Raw genomic sequence first — 27438 nt, forward strand, 5'->3', positions numbered from 1 at the left:
TAACACAGATAATTAGCACACAAATTCACTAATCCATTTGTACAGAAAATAGTTTTCTTACTACAATGTGATATTACAGAATAAAGCACTACATCATTTGACAGGACGTTCTTTTATAGGTGAGCACCACTGAACAATTCTATAGCTTCCTCCATTGTCCTTATTACAAACAGCTGCTTAATGTCAGGCTAAAGATTAAGTAAAACATTCTTTCAACGACATGCTGAACACTCACTTCAGTTTATTGTAGAAGCTTTTCTGAATGGAGCTCCTTCTTCTGGCAGGAAGCACATTTCATTTGAAAACCTACAAATGGGTCTTGTGCTTATCTGAAATTTGCCCAATATGCTGGTCTCACATCTGTCAGCAGCCATGGCACCAGATCCACGGACCATGGACAAAACCACATCTGTCCAACAGCGCATTCCCAGAAAAGCTCTACACTCAACAGAAAACCCCATGCTCCCCAGGGAGGGAAACTGTTCCAGGATGGAGGACAGGCTAAAAGAAATTGAACCTGAACTCTTCATCAGGAGTGTCCAGGGTGGCCTTGGCTACCCCTGCTTGGCGAGTCCTGCAGACCCTTCCGCTCTTCCTTCTGGTGGCCTCAGCTACAGGCCGCACCTGGGCTGTGCGGGCTGCTGTGGGGGAGAGGACAGAGTATCAGAACAGAGTAAAAGCAACTAACATTACCTGTGCCTTAAGACAAATCAACTGATTCACTTCTCAAAGTCTTAGGGTAGGTATTATCATCACACTCCACTTAGAATCACTGAGACATTCACTAACTCTGCTGCTCTGCGTCCCAGGTCCAAGCCTGACATCTGTGTTCCAGAGAGGACCCAGCTCTCTCTCCATGTTTTCCCAGGCCTCCCTGAGTCCATCTCCTCTCTCCACCCCTGCCAGCCCTGTTACTCTAGCTTTCTTCCAGTCACTCCCTAGGTTCTTCCTCCCTACCCCCTGAAATCAATCAGTTTCCAGCTCCTCACCAGTCCTGAGAACCCGAAGGGCCTCTCGCCGCTCGGCTTCCATCTGAGCCCTGTAGTCCCCAAACAAGGAGCGCATCAGCTGCCTCTTCCGGGGCAGAGGGGTTCTTTCGCTACGCAGGGTTCGGATTGCCCCAAGAGCCTGCTCTTCTGCGGATTAAAAATAAATAAATAAATAATAACTAGGAATCTCCTCTATTCTGACCGCCTATCATCCTACAGGAAAGACAACAATTCCATCCCCTGGCACCACCTGAAGGCCACAGCTTTATCATGGTTCACCTCTCCCCAATTCTACAGAAAGGACCCTCACTCTGTTTCTGACTGGGTCTCTGCATCTTGAGGCCCAGCTCCAGTTGCTCCACGCACCACGCCAGTTCCCGGGCCAGCTGCTCTGCCTGTGATGAAACGGGGAGAGTGGCTGTGAGACGGCACCAGGACAGCGTGGGTTCCAGCCCCATCCCACAGGCACCCCTCCCTCCCACCCTCCGTCCCCATCCCATCCCATCCCATCCCACCCCATCCCATCCCGGCCTTAACTCAGAAAAACCGAGACTACACACACCCGCCAGCACACTCACACCCGGGATGCAGCGCTGAATTCCACCCGCCCCGACAGAGGCCCGCCCTTGCCTGAGCCTCCGCGCTTAGGGGCGCTTCCTCTGAGCAGGGCTTTTCTGAGACCTTCCCGCCTCCACTCGCCACAGAGGCTCCGTTCCGGGTTTTCTTCTTCTTTTGCTTCTTAGAGGCTGCGTCGCCTTCACCACGTTCGGGGTGCGCCCGGGCGGCGGCGTCACTGCGTGTGGAGTGCCCTAAGCAGAGACGAACTGGATGGGACCTTACAGCGGAAGGACCCGGGGAGCCGGGAAACGACCCGGGGAGCCGGGAAACGACCCGGGGAGCCGGGAAACAACCCAGGCAGCCGCGGGCTGCGGAGCGCGGGCGGTACCTGGGCCTGCGGCCACTGATGTCTCCCGAGCAGGATGTCCTAGGGCCTGGAGAAAGGGGGGCAGCACAAGGGTCATGGGGGGCCGCCAACGGCCCAAGTCCCTGGGACCCCTGCGGTCTCACCGCGCAGCTCACCGCCATGCGCCGCAGTCGCCGCCGGAGACTACGTGGGGCCTGAGGTCCGAGGCCGAAATCCCCCCTGCAGAAACGCTTGTGCGGCGCAGAGTTCCGCTGGGCACAGACGGCGCTGTGGGCGGTGCCTTGGACGCAGTGGGGGCGGGGGAGCGCGCGGCGCTTCCGCCGCAGGGAACCTAGGAAAGGTCGGAAGGGGAGCCTCTGGACGGCGCTCTCGTGGCACTTACTACGTTGAAGGCACCACTCTGGGTGAAAGGACAACGCCTGAAGCAAGGGAATGCTCTCAAAGCTCACTTAGTGCGGAGAGAAAAACCATCGGGCAGAGAAGCGCCGTCAATAGCGGCCCGAAACAGGACGGCGAGCGGTCAGCAAAAACCTCCCAGGAGCAGCCTGTGCCTGGCCGGCGGGACTGGTCGAGTAGCCAAGAAGGAGGCCGGGGAGCTGGGGCCGTGGTGCTAGGCGGGCTCGGAGTTGTGCGAGATCTGGTCATAGACCCCGTAGGATAGCCCGCAGTCCACCTCTATTCTAAACGCAATGGGAAGCCATTGAGAGACCTTCATCCGAGGAGTGATGTGGTCTTACTCAGATGTGTATTTTAAAGATCATTCTGCTGTCTTGTGACGAAGGCCGGACGGGTTGGGGGCAGGTGAGCCTGGGGATGTGGAGGAGTTTCAGAAACTGAGGGGGGAAAGCCTGCGCACTTGCTGGTGGTCTGGATGTGAACACGGGAGGGGGGGGGGGGCGGTGCAGAGAGGGAGGCCATCCCACCCCACAGTCTACCTTGCCCTTCTTCGCTTTCTGCCCAGGGCAGTCCTTCCACCTTATGGCACTAGAGACCCGGGTGCCTCCTCCCTGTCTAGGGTCACAGTCGTTAGCAGACCGCCACAACCAAGAGGAACTAGGAACGTCAGGAGAACAGGAGTTGTGAGTGTTGTCTTATGACTCCTGTCAGGGAAATCAGGGTAGAAAGCGTCGTTTCCTGACCCAGTGAATGGGAACCGCTGCCTGCCTGGACTGAGAGGTGTCAAAGGGTAGGAGTTTGGTCATCACAGGTATTTATTGCAGCATAACAAGTTGTCACAAAATTTAGCAGATTGTAAACAGTAAACATTATCTCATAGAGTTTCTGAGGATCAGGAATGCAGCAACAGCATAGCTGTGTGGTTCTAACTCAGGATTTCTCATGACCACTCTTGAAAGGAGGAATTTCATAAACTTTTAGACATATTTTTAAACTACCACAGTCAGGATGTATCTCATACCTGGGAGACTGGAGGTTTTGGCGGTGAGTGGGTTCCAGATCCAAAGGGACTTTTTACTGCCTTGTTTGGCTGTGAATCAGCCTGTGTGATTTGGCCCAGAACTGCTTCTTCCAGAAAGCCTTCTCAGCCCAGACATCTGTGATTGAGCACAATCCTCACAGCAGACTGTCCTCTTCCACAGCCCTATATGCAATCAGCCACCCAGTCCTATCAGTTGATCTCCTAAATGGTCTCCACCCCCACCCCACCCCAGACCATCTCTGCCCTGAACAACCTCAATCCAGGCCTTGCTAATCTCTATACTTCCATTCCCTTTTTGTCTCTTCTGAAGCATCTTGTGGGAGTGAACTTTCTAAAACAAAAACTACATTACTCTCTTGCCTGGAAATCTTCCATTTCCTCCAGCATGAAGTCCAAGCTCCTTAGTTAACATGGACAGCTGTTTGCCTGACCTTCCAGCCAGCACATGCCCTTCAAATCATACAGAGGCAACTTTTTCCAGACCTCACTCTGCTGTGGTCCCACTGAGCCCCCAGCCTTCTGAGCATCTCCTTACAGGCCCCTGCAACCCCTGTCCTGCACAGAGACTTCATTTTCCTTCCCTGGCATTACCAACACCTATTCAAACCCCCAAACCCAGAAGGCAGGTCCTTGAAGGACTTCAGAGAGGAAGGCCTAGAGGACCCAGCATTTCATGTCAATAAGTCTCCAAATCTCTCCACCACCTCCCACCTTGACACGGAAAGAGGATTCATAAAAGGAAGCTACCTCTTCCTGACTATCTACACCTCCACAACCACTCTAGAAACCGCTCCTAACATTTCACTCTCCATCACCATAGCTACTTCCTATCTCTTGAATAGATAAGTTCCACTGGTCTCCACCAAAACCATATTTCCTCTGTCTACTCCTCTAGCCTCTTTAGAAAATCTATTACAAATTTCATACCTGAAAATATCAGTATTCATATGCAGTCAATTATCATCCAAGGTAGTCCTATAAAATATCTGAGAAGGCTGAATTTGTGAATACTGAACCATTGCTCCTAGGGGAAATACAGTTGGGTTCCTGGGAACCTCGTCACAACATTTTCATCAATCGATTGATACATCACCTTGTATGTTTCCATTTAAAGTCACATTTAATAGGGGAGCCTGGGTGGCGCAGTCGGTTAAGCGTCCGACTTCAGCCAGGTCACGATCTCGTGGTCCGTGAGTTCGAGCCCCGCGTCGGGCTCTGGGCTGACGGCTCAGAGCCTGGAGCCTGCTTCCGATTCTGTGTCTCCCTCTCTCTCTGCCCCTCCCCCGTTCATGCTCTGTCTCTCTCTGTCCCAAAAATAAATAAACGTTGAAAAAAAATTTTTAAGTCACATTTAATATACATTAACACATATATTTAGCATATGTTGTCGATTTATTAACATTGAAGTCATGGTCATGGTATAACTAGTACCTGAATGAAGTATTTTCTCCATAAGGCACAGCACACCTTAGGAACACTAGACAACACTTCAGCACTATGCTTCAGGGCCATTTTAAACAGTAAAATCCCCACCAAAAAGCACAAGAATACAAAAAGTGTACCATTGAATATACTATGAAAAGGACATTGATTTACAGTATGAGAGCAGAGTGTCACCTGTTCAGCCTAAGCTGGGAACACATGATTTTCATTATTCTGTGCATGTCCATGAATACCGTGAAAGTGTGAGTGTTGGTTTTGAGGGTTACAAGTAGATTTTAGCAACCAGGTGAATTTACAAATATGGAATCAGAGTAATGAAGACTAACTATATATAAGCATATGTGAAGTTAAAAATAAAAATGCATCTACCTACCACCCAGTTGCAGAAACAGACATTACCATTCTTTCAGGACTCCTGTGTTCTTATGTAACATAAATATGTATCTCTAAACAACATTGTTTGCATGCTTTGAATTTTGCATACATTAAATCACCCTATATGTGTTCTTGAGCTTGTTTTTCTCAATCAGTTTGTGAGGGTTACACATGTTGCTGTGTACAGACAGCTGTAGTTCACTGTCTTCACTGATGATAATACTCCACCGAATAAGGAAACCCAACAATAAACATTTGAGCTTCTTACACTTTTTTGCTATTATAAACAATGCACTAGGAATATTCTTATATGTATCCTGTGTTCAAGAATTTATTGGGGCACCTAGGTGGCTCAGTTGGTTAAGCATCCTACTTTAGCTCAGGTTGTGATCTCACAAGTTGTGGGTCCGAGCCCCATATGGGGCTCTCTGCTGTCAGCACAGAGTCTGCTTTGGATCCTCTGTCCCCCTCTCTTTCTGCGCCTCCCTGCACATGCATGCTCTCTCTCCCTCTCTCTCTAAAATAAATTAATTTAGGGGCGCCTGGGTGGCTCAGTTGGTTAAGCGTCCGACTTCGTCTCAGGTCATGATCTCGCGGTCCGTGAGTTCGAGCCCCGCGTCAGGCTCTGTGCTGACAGCTCAGAGCCTGGAGCCTGTTTCAGATTCTGTGTCTCCCTCTCTGACCCTCCCCCATTCATGCTGTCTCTCCCTGTCTCAAAAATAAATAAACATTTTTAAAAAAATTAAAAAATAAATAAATAAATAAATAAAATTAATTTAAAAAAATAATTAAAAAAAAAATGAATTTCTCTAAGATATATCCAGGAGTGGAAAAACTGAGTTGTAGGGTCTTTTCACCTCTGTTATAGTATACTTTGATGAAAAGAAATTCTTACTTTTAACAGTGTTAAATGTATCAATCTTTTTATTTTCCCCTTTTGTGCCTTAAGAACCTCTTGTTAACCTGGGAACCTAGAGCTAACTTCCTCTTTTAAAAGTTTTATGGCTTTAGGGGCGCCTGGGTGGCGCAGTCGGTTAAGCGTCCGACTTTAGCCAGGTCACGATCTCGCACTCCGTGAGTTCGAGCCCCGCGTCAGGCTCTGGGCTGATGGCTCGGAGCCTGGAGCCTGTTTCCGATTCTGTGTCTCCCTCTCTCTCTGCCCCTCCCCCGTTCATGCTCTGTCTCTCTCTGTCCCAAAAATAAATAAGCGTTAAAAAAAAAAAAATTTTAAAGTTTTATGGCTTTACCTTTCATATTCAAATTTTTAGTCTGGGGTGATTTTTGTGTCTTTTATAAAGTAGAATTCAGTTTTATTTTTCAAATTTTCAAATAGGGATAATCAACTTTTCTACCCTCATTTGTGAATTCAGATCTGCAGTGTCCATCTGTTGTAGTTCATGTCCACATATGTGTGGGTGTATTTGAGAGCTCTGCACTGTGTTCCATTAGACCTTTTGTATATCCCCACACTAATGCCACTATGCTTCACTGCCAATCTTTTTTTCTTTTAATGTTTCTTTTCGAGAGACAGACAGGCAGATCGTGAGTGGGGGAGGGGCCGAAAGAGAGGCAGACAGAATCTGAAGCAGGTTCCAGGCTCTGAGCTGTCAGCACAGAGCCCGACGTGGGGCTTGAACTCAGGGACCACAAAATCATGACTTGAGCCGAAGTCGGAGGCTTAACTGACTGAGCCACCCAGGAGTCCCTCACTACCAATCTTTATAGTGAGTCTGATCTAAATAAGGTAAACCCCACCTTTTCTTTTGCTTCAAAGGCACCTTGACTATTTGTTTTTCCATATAAATTTTTTAATTGGCTTGTCAGTTTCTACTAAAAACTCCTTTGGGATTTTGTTCAAATTAATTCTATAGAGGATTTTGTTGCAGATTGAATCTCTGTAGTAAACAGTCATGAATCTTACATGATCCTTGTATACCTCTCATTTATTTAAATCTTCTATAATATTTTTCAATAAAGTTTTACAACTTCCTCCCTAAAGACCTTTCACATTTGGGGGTAATTAATCCTGCATATGTTATTGTTTAGTTGCTATTAGGATTCAAAGTGGGACACAAATTATATATATAATAAAAAAAATTTTTGATTTTTGTTCCTGGTTCATGGCACAGAGCTCCTAAAACCCTTGGAATTTCCTAAGTGATAAAGATGATAGGAGCATCTTTTGTTCTGATGAAATGATTCTTGTGGGCCCCTAGAAAGCTTCAAGATGGGGGCTGGTCAGGGGCACCTGGGTGGCTCAGTCAGTTAAGTGTCTGACCTTGGCTCAGATCATGATCTCGCGGTTCCTGAGTTTGAGTCTCACACCAGGCTCTCTGGTGTCAGGACAGAGCCTGCTTCGGATCCTCTGTCTCCCTCTCTCTGTCCCTCCCCCCACTCACGTGCTCTCTCTCTCTCAAAAAGAAATAAACATTAAAAAAAAGATGGATGGGGCGCCTGGGTGGCGCAGTTGGTTAAGCGTCCGACTTCAGCCAGGTCACGATCTCGCGGTCCGTGAGTTCGAGCCCCGCGTCAGGCTCTGGGCTGATGGCTCAGAGCCTGGAGCCTGTTTCCGATTCTGTGTCTCCCTCTCTCTCTGCCCCTCCCCCGTTCATGCTCTGTCTCTCTCTGTCCCAAAAATAAATAAACGTTGAAAAAAAAAAAAAAAAAAAGATGGGAGCTGGTCAGCAGAAAAATAATAATAAGCTTTTATTAGAGGCTTATACCTTTCAGCACCATCTCCCAACCTCCAGAGAGGAGAGAGGGGCTAGAGATTGAGCCAATCATCAATGACCACACTCATGTCTACATAATGAGACCTCAATGGAAACCCCTACAGGAGGGGATTTGAGGAGCTTCCAAGTTAGTGTAGGCATTCCACCATCTTCTTACTTTTAAACTTTGTGTCCTCACGGGGTGCCTGGGTGGCTCAGTCCGTTGAGTGTCCAGCTCTGGCTCAGGTCATGATCTCACAGTTTGTGGGTTTGAGCCCCGCATCGGGCTCTGTGCTCCTGGCTCAGAGCCTGGAGCCTGCTTCGAATTCTGTGTCTCCCTCTCTCCCTGCTCCTCCCCCGCTCATGCTGTCTCTCTCTCTCTCTCTCTCTCTCTCTCTCTCTCCTTCAAAAATAAATAAAAAACATTAAACTTTGTGTCCTCAGGTTTTAAATAAGTCTCCATATAGCATGGGGAGAAGAAAAAAAAAAAGGGCTCCTGGGTGCATCTGTCAGTTGACCATCAACTCTGGATTTCAGGTCAGGTCATAATTCCAGGGTCATGGAATGGAGCCCCACTTCAGTCTCCACGCTGAGCATGGAGCCTGCTCAAGATCCTTTTTCCCTCTGTCCTCTCCCCGACTCGCTCTCTCTTTCTCAAATAAAAAAAATAATAATAAATGAAAATATTTTAATGGTTGCAAATATATCTAGTAGAACTAATCTGAGTCGGCTTTCAAGTAACACTATACTGCTTCATAGGTAGCATAGGTACTTATAACCAAGTATTCCCAATTCCTCCCTCCCATCCCTTACGACATTTCTGTCTTCCATTTTACTCATCCATGTGCTATAATAACCTAATATATCGTTGCTATTATTACTTTGAAAAACAGTAATCTTTCAGAATAATCGGGAATAAGAAAAATAAAAGATTTTGTTTCACTGTCACTTATTCCTTCTCTGACCCTTTTCCTTTCTTCATGAGTTTCCGCCCTGTGACAGTTCCCAACTCTCTAAAGAGCTTTTAGCATTTCTCACAAGGCCAGTCTGCTTCTGGCAACCAAGTCAGGACCAGGACCCAGGAACTTGCCAGGAGCGCAGAGTCTTCTGTGAGCAGCCTCCGGAACCGGGAACCCGATTGGTAGTGAGATGGAGGGCGCGGCGGAAGTTCAAGGCGGGCACTTCCTGTCCGGCCGCTCTGGCGCTCAGGGCCTGGCGTGTGCGAGGGGCGCGTCCACCCGTGTCCGAGCTGAGTGAGTCTGGGCGAGGGCGGCCGGCGCGGAGGTGTCTGAGCGGCCGTGGGTAGCGCGCGGAGGTGGCGTGGAGTGTGGGGAGGCGGGCAGGGGAGCGGCGGAGGCCCCCGCGGAGACCCGCTCCGTGGCGTCTAGGCTCCCCGGGTTGCCGCGTGGATGAGGAAGGCCTTAACGAGGAGGCGAGGTTGGGACGTGGTCAGGGGATGAATCAAATTGTGCTTTTTCTCGAAAAGTGCTTTTCACGCAGCAGATTAGGTGAAAGGATAGAGTTGCTAAAGCTGTCAGGGAAGGGACCTCGGTTCCTGGGTCTGAAGGGGACAAACAGGAGATCACTTTCTGGAGCTAGAACAATCACAGCGTTCGTTCATTCATTTGTTGGGCGGTCAATAAACATTGCCTTAATGATAGTGATTAAGGTTTAGTTATATTTTTCTTGGTTATGGTTTGCCAACACTATACAAAGTACTTTATACATTTTCCTCATTTAATTCTCAAAATAGTCGCTTAGGATAGCGGTAGTGTTCTCATTTTAAGGTCTGTGTAGAAACTCGTCACTTACCGGGGACCTTTGCATTAGTAGGTGGTGTATCCAAATTTGGAATTCAGCCGTCTTAGCTTCCAGAGCCCATGCTTCCAGCAGCAGTGTTACATGCCTTCCTGCCAGTCTGGAAGCAAAGGCAGAGTGCAGACCCACCAGCGATACACATTTCTACTTGAACTAAGGGGTTCGTTTGCATGGAGCGGGGAGCTGTGGGGGTGGGAGCTAGCTTTGTATAAGAGGCTGATTGGGAAGGTTTTGCTGAGAGTGATAACCCTCATGTCACCTGTCAGCCTGTAGTAAAACCAGAGGAGGGGTTCTAAATGTCATATGTATACTGACAGTTCCCAGTGTATACCCAGCCAGCTTCGGCCTTTCTCCTGAATTATGGACCCATATATGCAAAAGCTCTCATTCTCCACTTGCAAGTCTAATAGGCATCTTAAATACAACACATACAAAACCAATTTTTAATTTTTACCCTTCAGATGTACTTCTACAGTCTTATCCTTTTGAGTGAATGGAGATGTCATCATCTCAGTAGCTTGGGCCAGAATTCTTGATGTTTTATCCCAGATCTAATTCATCAGCAAATCCTATTAAGTATGCCTTTGAAATGCATCTAGAATCTGATCACTTATCAGCTGCTGCCACCACTCTGGTCACCTCTAGTGGATTATAGCCAGAGCCTTCCAACTGGTTTTCCTGTTTAGGCCCTGATAGCCCCCACCCCCACCCCCAGTCTGTTCGCAAAGCAGCAGCTGGAAAGGCCACAAGACCTGTCAAGGACATATCACTGTCCAGACCTTCTAGATGCTTCCCATCTCATTCAGATTTAAAGCCCAAATCCTATAGTCTATGAGGCTCTCCACCCTCTTTTCTCGTGCCCTCCCCAGCTCCCCTTCAGCCCCTCTGGCCTCCTTGCCCTTACTTGAACACATCAAGTGAGCTTGCACCTCATACCCTTTGCACTTGTGCTTTCCCCTTCCTGGGATATATCTCCCCTAATATCCACTTACTGCCTGCCCTCACTACAGTGAGATCTCTCCTTTGATGTTGCTTTATCAAAGGTGCCTTCCCTGACTATCCTCTGTAAAATATCTCCTACCACCAAGTACTGCCCTCATGCTACTCATTCTTTCTATCCTTTATCGTCACCTGTCATAGGCACTTAAAATTTTGTCTGTCAGCCTCCCTACTTGTTGTGCACTGCATTAGAAAGAACCCGGTCTGCTTGTCCTCAGGTGTTTGCCCACTCTCCAGGACCTCCTAAGTGGGCCTGAGATGCAGCCCATTGGCTCCTCCAGCCAGGTGCACTGCTGGGGCCATCACGTGGTGGCCTTAGGATGCTGTTGTACCAGGGGCTGCTGGGGAGGCCTCATGGTGGGCAAGGGGATATAGTCTCGGGGACTACTGGGTGCTTAGTCCATCTGCCCTTCCCAGGGCTTTCTGGCAGCCCCACACTCCATGTCTGCTGCCATAGACCTCTTGAGATCCAGGCACAGAAGTCTCAGTGTTGCTGTGAGAAAAGCAGGCTGGTCACACTCCATTACAGTCTTCCCTCTCCCTACAGTTTTGCCCACCTCCTTGGGAAAAGCTCAGAGATCCGATGATAGCCGTCAAGCAGCTCCTTCCTGATGAGCCCCAGGTGAGTGGTATGCATGGAGACACCTCTGTGTGGCCTTAGCCCTTTCTTGGCTGGAGTCTCTCCCTGGTTCTCTCTATGAGGGGCTGGTCCCGGAGGGTAGTTGGCTCCCTGTCTTCACCAGTGTCCTCGGTCCCTGAGTTCAGGTCCCTGAAATGTGCTCCACACTGTGTCTTCCCAATCCCTGGACCAGACACAGTGGAGGGCAGGGGTTCGGCAGACAAAGACAAGTGGAAATGGTGCCTGCCTCAAAGAGGCCACTCTTGTGAGGATAAGTCTGGTACATGCGTTCAGAGGGATTTTGCCCATCCTGAGCCTAATGGCTCCTCCACACCCGAGACCCACCCTGGGCCTGATCCTGGGGTTGCAACAAGATCTCGTCATTCCAGGTCTCAGTTTCCTTTGAGGAAGTGGCTGTGCTCCTCTCCTGGGAGGAGTGGGGCTGTCTGGGCCCCGCTCAGAAAGGCCTCTACAGGGACGTGATGCTGGAAACCTACAGAAATCTGGTCTCGCTGGGTAAGGCTTCTCTCTGAAGTTGGGCTCTGGGTTCCTTGCTCATGAATGGGACTGGGGCTAGGCTTGGGGCTAAGAGGCTCCTCATCCCCTGGGTCCGAACGCAAGACATTTATGACCCTGGTCCCAGGCAGGCCTGGTCTGCATAGAGGAGAAGACAGGCAGTGCCATGGACACCCCGATTTCCTTGTAGGAAGTATAGAAGAGTATCATTCATTTAAGTTCATGCAGGCAGTCAGGGACAGATCTAGGATTTGAATCCATTTGGTTTCAGAGCCCTACCTTACACCAGAATGTGCTGCTTCCCTTTAGTCCTTGTAGACAGTCCTTGGTAGACACCAAGATTCTGTGAGTCTTCTAGTGTGATGTGTTCAGGCCCCAACTCTGTCCCTTATCCACAGCCCCCAGAAGAGCTGGGTTTAACTTTTCTTCAGCTGGGGCAGAGGCCTGAATCTGTCTCCTTGATTTGCAGACCAGGTGACAGGGGAGGTCATGACCAGCACACATGTGCTGCCCATGGGGCCATCCTGCCCTGGACTTGGATGAATTGTCAGTCTTGCTTCCTTTCTCTGGAACAGGACTTCAACGTTCCAAACCTGATGTCATCTCCAGGCTGGAGAAGGGGGAAGAACCATGGGCCCCACACTCACTGAGAATTGAGGAGAGCTGGATCCGGAATCACAGGAGTGGAAGTAAGTCTCCAGGAATGCCCCCATGCTCTCCTGCCCCTGCTGGCAGGTGCTGCCACTTCTCCAGGCCCTTCTCTGTGAGCTCTGGGCCACATCTCTTGTCACTGCCAAGGCTTTGCTTTCCCTCTTCCCCATTTCTGCCTTTCTTCTCGTTTCTCTCTATACCCATAAATGAGTTCATGGTTCCCTTACCCTAGAAAATGATCAGAAAGATCCCAGAAAAGAGCTCAGGTATCTTTCTGGGGTGCTGACTCCCTGCCCTGGCTGCCCATTCCTTCTCAGGCCTTGCTGGTCAGCTCTGCCTTGGCTGCTTGGAAAGACCACCCAGAGATATGCCCTCCTGCCCAGAGTCATTCCTGCTGTTGCTCACTTAGACTTCCCAGGCTGATTCAGGGCCTTGGAGAAAAACATGAGTTAGGGTTTCTTCATGTGTAGCAAAGAGTATGGGCATATAAATAGTGAACAGTAAGTGTAGCTGAATCCTCTGTGCTACCACAGCAGCTAACAATGCCTGGACATTTGTGCTCAGTACATGAACTTATGCAATCTTCCAAGGTCCTCACAGTTGGTGCTCAAGAAACTGAGGCACGAGAGATTCAGTTGCTGACCTGAGATCACACAGCTGGCCAGGAACAGAGCTGGGTTGGATCTCTGGCATACTGGCTCCACACTCCATGCATTTTTCCCCCCTTTTAGAAACAGCTTTATTAAGGTATATTAAGCATTAATATGCCATGCATGTTTAAGATGTGCAATATGCTAACATTTGTGCATTATGTATGTACGTGTGAAACTATTCGCCACAGTCGAGATAGCAAGAATATCCTTTACCCCCAAAACTTTCTCCTGTTTCTTTCTAATCCCTCCTTCTCACTTCTTCCCATCTCTATCATGAAGTGATTACTGATCTGCTTTCTGTCTGTATAAATTACATTTCCTAGAGCTTTATATAATTGGAATCATAGAGCATGTATTCTTTTTTTTTGTCTGTCATCTTTTGACTCAACATAGTTCTTTTGATATTCTTCCATGTTATGTATCAATAACTTATTTATTAATTTTTTTATTTTTTATTTTGTTTATTTTTTAGATTAGTATTTTATTGTATGGAAATGCCACAATTTGTTTATCAATTCTGTTAACAGACATTTGGGTTGTTTCCAGTGTGGGGTTAATAACAGATAAAGCTGCTAAGAACATTTGTATGCAGACCCCTGTATGACCATTCATTTCCTTTACTCTTGGGTAAATACCTAGGAATAGAATGGCTGGATTACATGGTAGGTATATATTTAACTTTTTAGGAAACTGCCAGACTCTTTTCCAAACTGGTTGCACCATTTGATATTCCCACCAGCGATGGATGAGGGTTCCATTTTCTCTACATCCTCATCAGTACTTGGTGTCATCAATCTTTTTCATTTTAGCCACTCTGATGGATGTGTAGTCGTGTCTCATTGTGGTTTCAATTTTAATTTCTCTAGTAATTAAAGATGTTAGCTGTCTTTCCATGTACTTGTTTCCCTTCTGTGTATTTTCAGTGGTGAAGTGTCTGTTCATGTCTTTGCCAATTTTTTAACTGGATTTTTTGCTTTCCGATTGTTAAATTTTTTTTGTTTTTTAATTTTTATTTAAAAAAAATGTTTTTAATGTTTATTTTTGAGACAGACAGAGACAGAGCGTGAGCAGGAGAGGAGCAGAGAGAGAGGGAGACACAGAATCCGAAGCAGGCTCCAGGCTTTGAGCTGTCAGCACAGAGCCTGACATGGGGCTCAAAATCATGAACCATGAGATTGTGACCTGAGCCAAAGTTGGACACTTAACTGACTTAGCCACCCCAGTGCCCCACCAAGTTTTAATTTGTTTAATTTGTTAATCCACTTGTTCCAGCACCATTTGTTGAAAAAAAAACATTTTTTCTCCACTTGTATTGCCTTTGTGCTTTTGTCACAAATCAGTTGTCCATATATGTGTGGGTTTATTTCTGGACCCTCTGCTCTCTTCTGTTTGTCTATTGTCAGTCTCTACTGCAGTATCATACTGTTTTGATTACTGAGGCTTTATGAAAAGTCTTGAAATCAGGGGTGCCTGGGTGGCTCAGTCAGCTAAGTGTCTGACTCTTGATTTTGGCTCAGGTCATAATCTCATGGATCATGAGTCCCAGCCTTGCACTGGGCTCCATGCTGACAGTGTGGAGCCTGCTTGAGATTCTCTCTCTCTCCCTCTTGTCTCTCCCTGTCCCTCTCCCTGCTCCTCCCCCACTCAAGTGCGCTCAAAAATAAATAAGTAAACTTAAAAAAAAAAGTCTTGAAATCAGGTAGTATTAATTCTCCAACTTTGTTCTTCATTTTCAGAGTTGCTTTGGCTATTCTAGGTCTTCTGTATTTCCATATGATCTTTAAAATCAGCTTGTTGATTTCTGCTCCTGCTAGACAGCTAGCATTTTACTGTGATTGCTTTGAATCTACAGACCAGTTTGGGGAGAATTGACATATATTGTGTTTTCTGACCCATGAACAAGATGTACGTCTCCATTTATTTATGTTTCAGTTTCTCAGTAGTATTTTAGTTTTCCACGTTTAGGCATTTAACATCTTTTGTCAGATTTATTCCTAAGTATTTTTATTTTTCTGCTGCTGTGCATGGTATTTCCAATTCTTCATTACTTATGTATAAAAATATAGTTGATTTTTGCAAATTGTTCTTGTACCCTGCAATTTTGCACAGTCCATTTATCGAGTTTCCTTTTTACGTGGGTGCACACAGTGGGAATGGTGGCATATAGGGAAATGAGTCCATGCTGGCAGGAAAGGGGTAGAGTTGGCAGAAGTGCTGTAAAATAACTGAGTGGTAGCATGCCTCTGTAACTCTCTTACCCAGATTTTGCCTGATGAAATTAAACCAGTTAAACTTATTTTTGGGTCCCCCTTCGTTTCTCCACATGCACCACCCTCTGTGGGTTACACAATATGTTAAACATTGTCCCCTGATGACTTCTATTTTGTCATATCTCCTTACCTGGAAGTAAGAAGTGGTTTATCTTCCAGGAGATTTCCAAGGGCCTTTGGTGCAACCTCCCATTACAATTTCTTGAGGGCTCAGAGTCCATGCCAGAAGCATTATTTTCCCTATTTCATAGATGAGGAAGTTGATGATCAGAGAGATGAGTCAGTTACACACAGCTGGGGAGTAGCTGGGATTTGAATCATGGCTGTTTGGCTCCAAGACTGTGTGGTTTCCTCTGTGCCACCTGAGACCAGGATGGACTTTGTCATTCTGCCCAGTTTCAGGGATGTTCACCGTCCTGCAGCTGAGCATTTAACATGCTTCTCCTCCTGGTGGCCTTGTCTGGTGGTCCTGGTGGTCCTGTGGTTTTGCCTCTTAGGTAGGAGGAGGAGCCTGAGAAGAACCTGAGCAAAAGGGAAGGGGGTCCAAGGACAAGGACACCCAGGCAGAAGAATTTGTCAAGGACAGGCTGGGAATTGGGCACAGAACGTGTATGAATTCAAATGTATCACTCAGCTATGATCTGGCTTACTTACGGTGAACAAGCTGGGTAGCATCCTCGTGGCTGTCAGAGCCTATAGTGTACAGGGGAGGACAGACCAGAACAGAGACACACATGTTTAAAGAGAAGTAGACAGGGGCACCTGGGTGGCTCAGTCAGTTAAGCGTCCCAACTTCGGCTCAGGTCACGATCTCATGGTTTGTGGGCTTGAGCCCCTCATTGGGCTCTGTGTTGACAACTTGGAGCCTGGAGCCTGCTTCGGATTCTGTGTCTCCCTCTCTCTCTGCCCCTTCCCAGTTCACACTCTGCCTCTCTCTCTCTCTCTCTCAAAAAATAAATAAACATTTGTTCCTGTACATTCCATTAGCCACCTGCTGTCATTTTCTGACTCCCAACAGCGCTCTGCATTCACTCACCTCCTCTGTGCTGTCTTTGTCACATATAAAATATTCCTATCTGTGATACTGTGATTTATAATGAATACATATTTGGTTCTCATCCCCATTTCTGGCACAGAGCTCCTGAATCCCTTGGAATTTCCTATGTGAGGAAAGCAACAAAGATTGCTCTACTGTTTTGATAATACCCTAGGGTATAAATAGCTCAGCAGTCTGATCCAATTAAACTTGGGCTGTGGTATTTTTAAAGCATTGTTAGAGGTTTGTTCTGACTCCAGCAGGGTGACTCCCTGCCCTCTCAGCCACACTCACCAGGACTTTTGCCTCTTTGCCTTGGAGTTGGAAGGAATGGTAACTACCCGTGGCCTAACCTCCTGGGGAGATGTGGTAAGCTTTCACTGGGAGCCAAGGAGAAAGACCCCTTCTTCCTGTCCCCACCGAACCCAAGTACAGCATCTGTCAGGCTGAGCTGTGGGTAGAGATGGAGTGGGTCATGGCTCAAATGCCCTACATTCTCAGTGTTCATACCAAATTTTAGTAGACTTTCTTGAATAAGAAAACTGCTTCTTGATTTGCAGTTTGCCCTTAGGATAATTTCTGGAGACTAAATCATTGTTAGTTTGGTTTTTTGTTGTTGTCATTTTTGTTTTTTGTTTTTTTGTTTTTGTTTTTAATGTAAATCCAGGGTGGTTAACATACAGTGTAGTCTTGGCTTCAGGAATGGAACCCAGTGATTCATCTCTTACATATGACACCCAGTGCACATCCCAAAAAGTGCCCTCCCTAATGCCCTTCACCCATTTAATCCGTCCCCCTACCCACCTCCCCTACAGCAACCCTGTTTGTTCTCTATATTTAAGAGTCTTTTATGGTTTGCCTCCTTCTCTGTTATTATCTTATTTTTCTATCCCTTCCCCTGTGTTCATCTGTTTTTATAATTCTTACCATCTTTGTTTTGCTGTAACATGGATCCAGTGAGTTCTTTACACTGTCATCCTGGAAATGCAATTTCCTAGCTTTCAGTTTTGAAGACTGTTTTTGCTAGATGCTGAAATCTGTGTTGCCATTTATTTTCTTCAGCCCATTAACAACACCCTTTTGTCTACTGCCTTCCACTTCTACAGTTGAACAGTCAGCCTGCAGTCTTATTTTGCTTTTAAGTTGATAAGTCTTTTTCTTCTTGCTGCTCTAAATATTTTCTTTCTTTAGTTTTTAGCACTTTGATTATGTTATACCCAGGTGTGGGGTCTTTTTGCATTTATATTGCTTATGATTCTTCAAGCTTTTTGCAATGATTTGTAGATTTTTGTCAGTTGTGGAAAGTTGTAAGCTAATATTTTTTTTTAAGTTTTTATTTTAATTCCAGTTGGCTAGCATACAGTGTGATATGAGGTTCAGGTGTACAATAGAATGATTCAACAATTCCATACATCACCCACTGTTCATCAGAACAAGTGCACCCCTTCATCCCCATCACCTATTTAGCCCATCCCCATACCCACCTCCCCACTGGAAACCATCAGTTTGTTCTCTATAATTAAGAGTCTGTTTCTTAATTTGCCTCTCTCTCTTTTGTTTTTCTTTGCTCATTTGTTTTGTTTCTTAAATTGCACATATGAGGGGCACCTGGGTGGCTCAGTTGGCTAAGCATCCGACTTCAGCTCGGGTCATGATCTCACAGTTTGTGGGTTTGAGCCCCGCATCGGGCTCTGTGCTGATGGCTCAGAGCCTGGAGCCTGCTTCGGATTCTGTGTCTCCCTCTCTCTCTGCCCCTCCCCCGCTCATGCTCTGTGTATCTTTCCTTCAAAAATAAATGTTAAAATTTAAAAAAAATAAAAATAAAAAATAAAAATAAAATAAAATTATGGTATTTTTTTTCTCTAACTTATTTCACCTAGAATAATACTCTCTAGCTCTATCCATGTCGTTACAAATGGCAAGATTTCATTCTTTTCTATGGCTGAATAATATTCCATTGCCCATATATACACCATGTGTATCCATTCATCAATGGATGGACACTCGGGCTGCTTTCGTATCTTGGCTATTGTAAATAATGCTCCTGTAAACATAGGGGTGCATGAATCCCTTTGAATTAGTGTTTTTGTATTCTTTGGGAAAATTCCCAGTAGTGCAATTGCTAGGTCATATGGTAGTTCTATTTTTAACTTTCTGAGAAACCTTCATACTGTTTTCCAGGGCAGCTGCAACAGCTTACATTCCCACCAGCAGTGCACAAACGTTCCTTTTTCTCCATATCCTTGCCAGCATCTATTATTTCTCGGGTTGTTGATTTTAGCCATTCTGATAGGTGTGAGGAAGCCAGTATTTCTTTTGTCCTGTTCCTTTTCTCCTCTTTTTCTGGGATTGTAACTATACATATATTACACTGTTCTACCATATCACACCTGTTTCTTATGCTCTTTTCTATATTTCCTGTCCTTTTTTCCCCCTCTGTGTTTCAATCTGAAACTTAAGAATACTTTTACTTGTGTACCTTCCAGTTGAGTAATCCTCTGTTCTATTATGTCCTATCTGCTAACAAACTCTCTATTGAACTCTTAATTTCAGTTTCCATTTGATTTCTGGTCACATTCTGTATCTCTTTATGTTCTTATATATACTAATCAGTTTTGCTTTTGATATTGGTTCATGACAGTATCTGAATCACCTGTGGGTTTGTTTCTGTTGTGTATTTTTTTCTCTTGGTTTCTTGTCATTATTCTTTTTCTTAACATACTTTCTGATATTTAATTGAGAGTCAATATTATAGATAAAACATTATAGAGTCTCCATTTGATGTCATACTCTTGAAAGAGGATTAAGTCTCCTTTTGGCAGAAAGATAACATGACATTGAATCACCATGTCTTGTCAAGGGGTTGGTCTTAGGCTTTGTTAGAGCTGTTAGAGTTCGACTTTGTTAGAGTAATTTCCTACTCATTGGTCACCTTTGAGGAATGCTAGGGAGTTGATTCATTATTCTGAAAACTGGTGAATAAAAATATCAAGTGTTTATTCTGCCTTTATAAGATGTATTATACCTCAGGATAACTGAACAATTGGTGAGTAGAAATTTCTCTTCATAGAGCTCCCAGCTTTAAAAAAAATAAAAGAAAAATAAAAGAATGACAGAATTAGAAATCACTATTTCAAAATTCCAAATTTAAAAATGAATATAGGGGCGCCTGGGTGGCTCAGTCGGTTAGGCAGCTGACTTCAGCTCAGGTCATGATCTCGCGGTCCGTGAGTTCGAGCCCCGCATCGGGCTCTGTGCTGACAGCTCAGAGTCCGGAACCTGTTTCAGATTCTGTGTCTCCCTCTCTCTCTCTGACCCTCCCCCATTCATGCTCTGTCTCTCTCTGTCTCAAAAATAAATAAACGTTAAAAAAATTTTTTTAAATAAAAGTGAATATAAATAATGATCACTAATGGCTGCTAACATTGCAAAAAAGAGAAGCAACCAGACATTTTGCACCTCCTGATGGAAAAACAGTCTACCACTTATAAAGAGTTGTTTTTAGTTTAGTTTTTTTTTTTTTAAAAGACCTGAATCCTGAGATATCAACTAAAAGGTGTAAATACAGAAACAGCTAATAGTGACACATCCTTCCTCTAACTTTGTACAAAGAATACCCAACAGTAAGGCATCGTCTCTAAGGCAAAAATTAGGGGATTGCCTCAAAAAACCAACCATAGAAGAAAGACTTCTAAATTTTGACATTTGGGGATGCCCTGGCCTTATAACTACCACCTTACTCAAATGTGCCTCCACTTGACAAGTACCATTCATCCACAGAGTTCCCAAGCATCTTTTTATTGTCTCATGTTAAAATACAAATAGGCAACCAAGGATCACTAGATTCCTGAGGGAAATGGCAGCATGAATCAGCATGAGATGTTGCTTCTTGACCCACAGATCATTCTATTCTGTGGTTTGTTTGTTTGTTTGTTTGTTTGTTTGTTTTTGAAAGGGAGAGAGTGCACACAAGTCAGGGAGGGACAGAGAGAGAGAAAATCCCAAGCAGGCTCCACACTGTGAGCACAGAGCCCAAAGTGGGGCTCAGTCCCACAAACCATGAGATCATGACCTGAGCCAAAATCAAGAGTTGAACACTTAACCAACTGAGCCACCCAGGCACCCCTCTTCTGTGGTTTCTCATTTTGTTCACATTCTTCATTGTTTCCTACCCAGGGAAATAATATCTCTCGACTGGGATCTTTTTAGACTCCACTCCTAAGATGTTGAGGACTCTTGACACTTCAGATACTCCTGATAGAAGCCACAGGAATTCTGGATGTTTACATCCAGAGTCTGCCCCTTCAGACTGCTCATAAGTTTCTAGAATAAATTTTTGTTTGTTTTTAGCTTCCATACTTAAGTAAATCCCTTTGAAGTACTGTGAGTAGTTCACTGAAGTCTGTTAAAAGGACTTAGCCCAATGCTAGACACCATCTAATCAACGTTTTCAGCTCTGTTTCCTTGTCTGGCCAAACAGTCTGCAAATAACAGCCTGTTACAGCTCTATAAGAACTAGTTTACAAAAGAGGTTCAATTATGCTTTCATGGCATCCCACAACAGGGCTCCCCTCTCAGTGTTCTGACCTGGGTTATCCTTCCAACAGTCATTGTGTCCACATGATTCAGTGATTTAGTGTGAAATTTTTGTTTTGTCTTTAGTAAATTTCCTTTCATTGAATTTCAGAATTCGGTTGTATCACAATTTTTACCAATACTCAGGTACTTTTGTACATTGGGAATGTGTGGTATGGACTGTTGCACACATTTAGCGTTTCTGCCTCGTACTGTGCCTGCTGTTTGGATGAGTATCTGTTTTTGTATCTTTTCTTTGTATCTATTTTTCTCTATTTACCCTAATTTGCTTCTATAAAGCCAATTTGTCCATATCAAATCATTTTTCCATTATCTATTACTCTGTATACTCTTTATTCATTACAAGCCATTTATCATTCATTTATTTTTAAACAAATATTTGAATATCTATTATAGAAAGCTATAAGCAGCTATAAGAAGATACCTTGTTTGCAAAGTATGCAGCAATGACATGATCAGCAGAGGTGGTGACCTTCCGAGCCTCCACTCCTATTTCCCTCATCACCTTTCTGAGCGCCCTCAAGTCATGCCTCACTGTTTCTGCTCCATCTGTGCCTAGTTGGCCCATCTGAAGATGTAACACTTTGACCTTGGGCTTCTCCTTACTTCCTCCCCACACCAGCTTTTGTTGCTTTGATAGAATGCTTCTCTCCCCTCTTTCCTCATCCCAGTGAGGTCATTTTTTGCTTTTGCATTCTGAAAATCCAGTATCCTCCTAGGAGATACTTGTTTCATATAAATGTTCCTATTTATGCTCTAATTCTTTTTCCCGTAGTAGAATACACATAACTCATTTTTCTTCATTCTTTCAGGTTTTGAGTCTCTAATGGAAAAAAAGGAATTAACTCCAAAACAGGAAATTTCCAAAGCAGTGGAGTCCCAGAGAGCAAAACCAGAAGAACATGCAAGAAATATATCCAAGGAATCTGATTTTGAAGAAATGTGTAAAACTGAGGGAAAGATAAAGAATTACTGGGGAAAATCTACAGTGGAAAGACTTAAGAAATCCTTCTCCCAGAAGAACAATTCCAGACCGGTGACATTGACACGTGTGAAAACCCCTATGGGGGAAGGCCAGATATCCGGTTCCATGGAGGTAAACTGCACTGCAGACCCAAACCCTGTCGGATTTCATCGAGGGTCTAGAGGGGAGAGTCTCCACCAGAATGTGCCACATGTAGATGACTTTCAACAAACTCAGGACCTCATTAATCTCCCATGTTTCCATCTAGGAGAAAGATCATGTCAGACAGATATGTTTGTGAAAGTGGCCAGGCAGAGTTCAGTTCCTGGTGAGAGTCAGAGGGTTAACAGGCCAAAGAAATCCTTTGAGTGTACTGAGTGTGGAAAACCTTTCAGCCGGAGTAGAGCTCTTTCTCAACATGGGAGTAATCACACCAGAGAGAAGCCCTTTGAGTGTGGTGGATGTGGAAAAACTTCTTGCCACTGCTCTGTCTTTAACCAACATCAGAGAGTTCACTGTGGAGAGAAGCCCCACACGTATGCTGAGTGCGACAAAGCTTCCAGGGCTCATGCCTACTTCATTCAGAACCATAACATTCACACTGGAGAAAGACTTTATGAGTGCAGTGAATGTGGAAAAGCTTTCAGTACGTGTTCATCTTCTAGTCAACATCTTAAGATTCATACTGGGCAGAAACCTCATGAGTGTAATCAGTGTGGGAAAGCCTTCGGTCATAGCTCTAACCTGATTCATCATCAGAGAACTCATAGCGGAGAGAAACCTTACACGTGTAAGGAATGTGGGAAAGCTTTTAGTAGACAGTCACACCTCCTTCAGCATGAGAGAACTCATTCTGGAAAGAAACCTTATGACTGTACTGAGTGTGGCAAAGCCTTCAGTGCACGATTATCTCTCATTCAACATCAGAGAATTCACACAGGAGAAAAACCCTATGAATGCAATGAATGCGGGAAATCCTTTAGCCTGAACCGAACCCTTATCGTTCATCAGAGAATTCATACTGGAGAGAAACCCTATAGGTGTAATGAATGTGGGAAATCCTTCAGTCAACGTTCCCAAGTCATTCAGCACAAGAGAATTCACACTGGTGAGAAGCCTTATATATGCAATGAGTGTGGAAAATCATTCAGCGCTCGCCTGTCCCTTGTCCAGCATCAGAGAATTCACACTGGAGAAAAACCTTATGGATGCAATGAGTGTGGGAAGACATTCAGTCAAAAGGGACATCTGATTCAGCATCAGCGAATTCACACTGGAGAAAAACCCTATGAGTGTAATGAGTGTGGAAAAGCCTTCAGCCAGAGTTTTAATCTCATTCATCATCAAAGGACACACAATGGTGAGAAGCCCTATGAATGTAATGAGTGTGATAAAGCCTTCAGTGTGCTCTCTTCCCTTGTTCAACATCAGAGAGTCCATAATGGTGAAAAGCCCTATGAGTGTCACAAATGTGGGAAGGCTTTTAGCCAGGGCTCACACCTCATTCAGCATCAGAGGAGCCACACTGGAGAGAAACCCTATGAGTGTAACGAGTGTGGGAAAACCTTTGGGCAGATATCCACCCTAATTAAACATGAGAGAACACACAATGGAGAGAAGCCCTATGAGTGTGGAGACTGTGGAAAAGCCTTCAGCCAGAGTGCACACCTTGTCCGCCATCGAAGGATTCACACTGGAGAGAATCCCTACGAGTGCAGTGACTGCGGGAAGGCCTTCAACGTCCGCTCCTCTCTTGTCCAGCATCACAGAATTCATACAGGAGAGAAGCCTTATGAATGTGAGAAGTGTGGCAAGGCCTTCAGTCAGCATTCACAATTTATTCAGCATCAGAGGATTCACACTGGAGAGAAGCCCTATATGTGCAATGAATGTGAGAAAGCCTTCAGTGCACGCTTGTCCCTTATCCAACACAAGAGAATTCACACAGGAGAGAAACCCTACAAATGCACTGAATGTGGAAAATCCTTCCGACAAAGCTCTCACCTCATTCGTCATCAGAGAGTTCACAGTGGAAAACGACCTTATACGTGTAATGAATGTGGGAAGACTTTTAGTCAGAGAATAACTCTTACTGGTCATGAGAAAATTCACACTGGAGAGCAAGCCTATAAGTGTATTAATTGTGGGGCCCTCTTTAGTGCACAGGCAGCTTTCATTCAGCATCGTAAAGTTCACAATGGAGAATAACTCCACTTTATTTGATAGTCTTCCCTGTTTTACATCAGAAGCAATATACTGATGGGAAAGCTGTCACTTTTACAGCTTTCATTTTGGAGATTCGTCTCTCCAGTGATTTAAGATCTCCCAGTGTGCTGTTAACTAAAGGTAGGCTGCAAAATTATGTGCTAAAAATTCCAAGGTCACATGCCTTCCCTCAGATTCAGAGGGTGGCCCTGTGCTTCAGTACTTTAAACAAGCACGGCTTAAATATACTTATTTAAAATCATGTTTTCATAGCACCAGATCTTGAGGTGCAGTGAGGTATTTTATGTGCTCACTTGCTTTTCTTTCCTTGTACTCATCTATTTCAGGTTCAAGAAAAGTTCACTGGAATCCTTGCGCTTTCAATCATGATAGAGCCATGTTGGGATTTGTTAGGGCCTCTTCAAAATGTTTTCGTTCTATTGTGAGGAATATCCCTTTAACTTCAAAAATGTTATCCCTTTTCAGCATCAGGTAATTCAGACAGGAGAGAAACCTTATGAGCTTGAGCAAAGTTTGTTAAGGAACGACATGAGGCTTATGTGTAGATTGAAACTTGTAAGATCCTGCTAAGGAGTCGAATGACACAAGTAAAATGGGTTTTTCTACAAGGTAATTGGGAAAGACAAAATCCTGTGAATTGGGAGGAAAGCAGCCATAAAGTAGACACACAGTGGTATATGGGATATGACTTAACAGGTTTTGTTCTCAAAACCAAGGTTGGTGTATTCCGTATCAGTTTCTCAGGGGGAGAAGGTGAGTGGTCATAACTGTGTTCTGGGCAGCCTGGCACTGAGCAGACTCTGGTGAGGAGTGGCAGGTCCTTCTGCTGCCAGAGGACAGGATTCCAGGTGAGGTAGGTAAGTAGATAATTGTGCAGGTTGTTTGTCAGCCTGGGAACTCTTGTGTGCATGTTTTAAAGCTGCCTTTTGTCCTCCAGAGTGATGTTGGTCAGCAAGGTCTCAGTGTCCTTTGGTTCTTGATATTTGAGATGACAAATATCCTAGGAGCTCTGTTTTCCTAAAGCCAGTTTCCAGAGTTGCCACCCTTGCCTGTGGTGCTTCTGGGCCAGGTTCCCTTGTGAGTGGTTCACTTCAGTATCCTCAGAACCCTGTTCTCCAGAAACTTCTTTAGCACTTTTTCCTACTTTCTTTGTGGAGGAAAGATTAACATCAAAATGGTCTGAAACAGGCTATAAATAAATAGAAATTCAGCAACAGCAGTCTGTGAGAAACAGTTGTAGAAGCTGAAATCTGACGACTGAAAGCAGCTTGGAGTCTTTGATGAACAATTTGAATGCCATATGAACAAACACTTGAGAGGAGATTGACCAGTTAATATTTGGGATAAGCTATAATGGAATGGTGCTTTGTATATAAGAATCAGGGTAAGAAAGAATAAGTGAGAGCAGTTGGCCATTTTATTCCCTTATAGTGTCATTTTCACTAATAAAATTATTCCAGTTTTCCCATTTATTAAAGGAGCTTTCTTAGAATTTGGCTCCATTCTTTTTTCTTACATTGACTTGACCTGTACTTCAGATTTTATTTTCCAGGCTGTTGTCCATATGGTAGTGGCAGTGGTCTTTACTTCTCTTAGAATGTTGAAAAGCTGATTAGAAAAATCTGCCTCTTGATGATAATCCTCCTAAGCATACTTCACCGCAAATAGCTTTGACTTAAAAAATGAAAATGGGAGTGAATTTACTGTGACAATAATGGTTGTATGCTGAATGAAAATTGTGATTCAGTCAATAAACCTTTACTTTTTTACCTTAGCATGTGCCAGGCATTGTGATTAATGCTTTGCATGGGTTTTCTCATTTAGCCCTCACATCAATTCAGTGACGTAGGTACTTTTATTTACCCTGTTTCACAGTGAGACCTGAGGCACAGTCTGCTCAGTGGTAGTGCTCTCTGTGTGGCTCCACCACCCAGGCTCTTGATACCTCCTGAGTCCTGCAGGCTAGCACCTGCTGCACCCCAGCACCCCAAGAATGAAGGCAGTGCTGGTAGGAAGCTTGCAGCCCCAAGGCTGGCCCATCTGCTGATTCCAAATGGTACATTTTACTTAAATGTGGTTTGGTAGATGGGTCTTTAGGTGTTTGATCAATGACGGAAAATGAGAAACAGTTCAAAGGTAGGAGCCTCTGGCTTATGACTTCACTAACCATTGCCCGACAGGCATGTTCCACATAAGAAAGAGAATGTCTGTCTTTTCCTGAGGTGGCTGGAAACTTTAGTCTCTGGAAGTTGTGTCAGAAGCTCCTTCTGGCTCTCCTGGTTTCTCAGTCTGAGATAGGGCCTTGGAGCTTTTTATTCAGTTACAACTTTTGCTTCTAGAGAAGGACGCTTTAGGAAGGAAGACAAATTAACTGTTTTTGCTCCAAGGGTCTCCCATCCTTTCAAGAGACAGAAAGACTAAAAATCCATGACAGTGTCTTCCTCAAGATTGCATGCGATCTTAGAATGCCAAATCCAGAAGAAATATTTTTTTTTCTTTTTAAATCCATCTTTATATACAGTGCAGATGTTTACTTAATTAAGAATTCCAGCCTTTATTTTAATCCTCTGTTTAAGTAACTATGGCTAAGACATCCCTTCTAATTCCTGTGATGAATTTTTAATTGTTTTAGTTTTCAGTTAAGTATTTCACCCAAATTGTATTAGATCTTATTTACATAGTCGTTCATATGCCCCATTCCAGTCATAAATTTCTCTCTTACCTAATTTTTTACTTAGCGTGGTGATGACATCAATATTGGCTGGGAGGCAGACTGTCTTCTGATGGTGCAGACCCGCTCTGTGCTACACTTGTTGCTTACCACAGAGCAGTCATCCCTTGGGACCCTAGCTTCTAAACCAAGTAAATTAATTACAATTGAGAAGAGAAGGACATTTCACTTTCTCCAGTTGATGAAAAGAAGCTTTCTGGAAGAGATACTCATTCTGTAGTGGCTGGAGCCTACTTCCCTCAAGGAGCATCACCCAGGCTTGAGAAATGCATTGGTGGGGGAGCACCAACGTCCTGGGAAGGTGATACAGTGGCTCATTTCTATAGGCTAGGAATGACAGTAGGAGGGCTGTCATGAAAATGGGTTCCATAACTCAGTGGGGATTGTTGAATACCAGACAGGAGCTCATAACCTTTTCAGTGGAAGTGTGTCACCTTAACAGGCCCAGGGCCAGAGCAGTAATCAGAACAGTTAGAAC

At 44.7% G+C, this 27438-nt stretch overlaps 2 protein-coding genes across 5 annotated transcripts; one reads left to right on the forward strand and one right to left on the reverse strand.

The window, feature by feature from the left end:
• Positions 1-221: 221 nt before the first annotated feature.
• Positions 222-2354, reverse strand: CC3H8orf33 (chromosome C3 C8orf33 homolog). Its single transcript, XM_045453387.1, has 6 exons — positions 2070-2354; positions 1936-1981; positions 1620-1798; positions 1300-1384; positions 990-1136; positions 222-641 (listed from the first exon to the last, which is right to left on the reverse strand). Exons 1-6 carry the CDS (start codon positions 2073-2075, stop codon positions 502-504), a joined length of 603 nt encoding a protein of 200 aa, XP_045309343.1. The 5' UTR covers positions 2076-2354; the 3' UTR covers positions 222-501.
• Positions 2279-26003, forward strand: LOC123585348 (zinc finger protein 252-like). Of its 4 annotated transcripts, XM_045453383.1 has the most exons (6): positions 2279-2715; positions 8923-9134; positions 11246-11320; positions 11707-11833; positions 12409-12522; positions 21852-26003. In XM_045453383.1, the coding sequence occupies exons 3-6, from the start codon at positions 11282-11284 to the stop codon at positions 24209-24211; spliced, it is 2640 nt and encodes an 879-aa protein (XP_045309339.1). In that variant the 5' UTR covers positions 2279-2715; positions 8923-9134; positions 11246-11281; the 3' UTR covers positions 24212-26003. The 4 variants fall into 4 exon arrangements, with proteins under 4 accessions (XP_045309339.1, XP_045309341.1, XP_045309340.1 ...); XM_045453385.1 differs by lacking the exon at positions 11246-11320 and having other exon boundaries at positions 2280-2715; XM_045453384.1 differs by lacking the exons at positions 2279-2715; positions 8923-9134 and adding an exon at positions 9235-9859.
• Positions 26004-27438: the final 1435 nt, after the last annotated feature.

Source organism: Leopardus geoffroyi, chromosome C3, assembly GCF_018350155.1.
Source record: "Leopardus geoffroyi isolate Oge1 chromosome C3, O.geoffroyi_Oge1_pat1.0, whole genome shotgun sequence".
Taxonomy (NCBI): Eukaryota; Metazoa; Chordata; class Mammalia; order Carnivora; family Felidae; genus Leopardus; species Leopardus geoffroyi.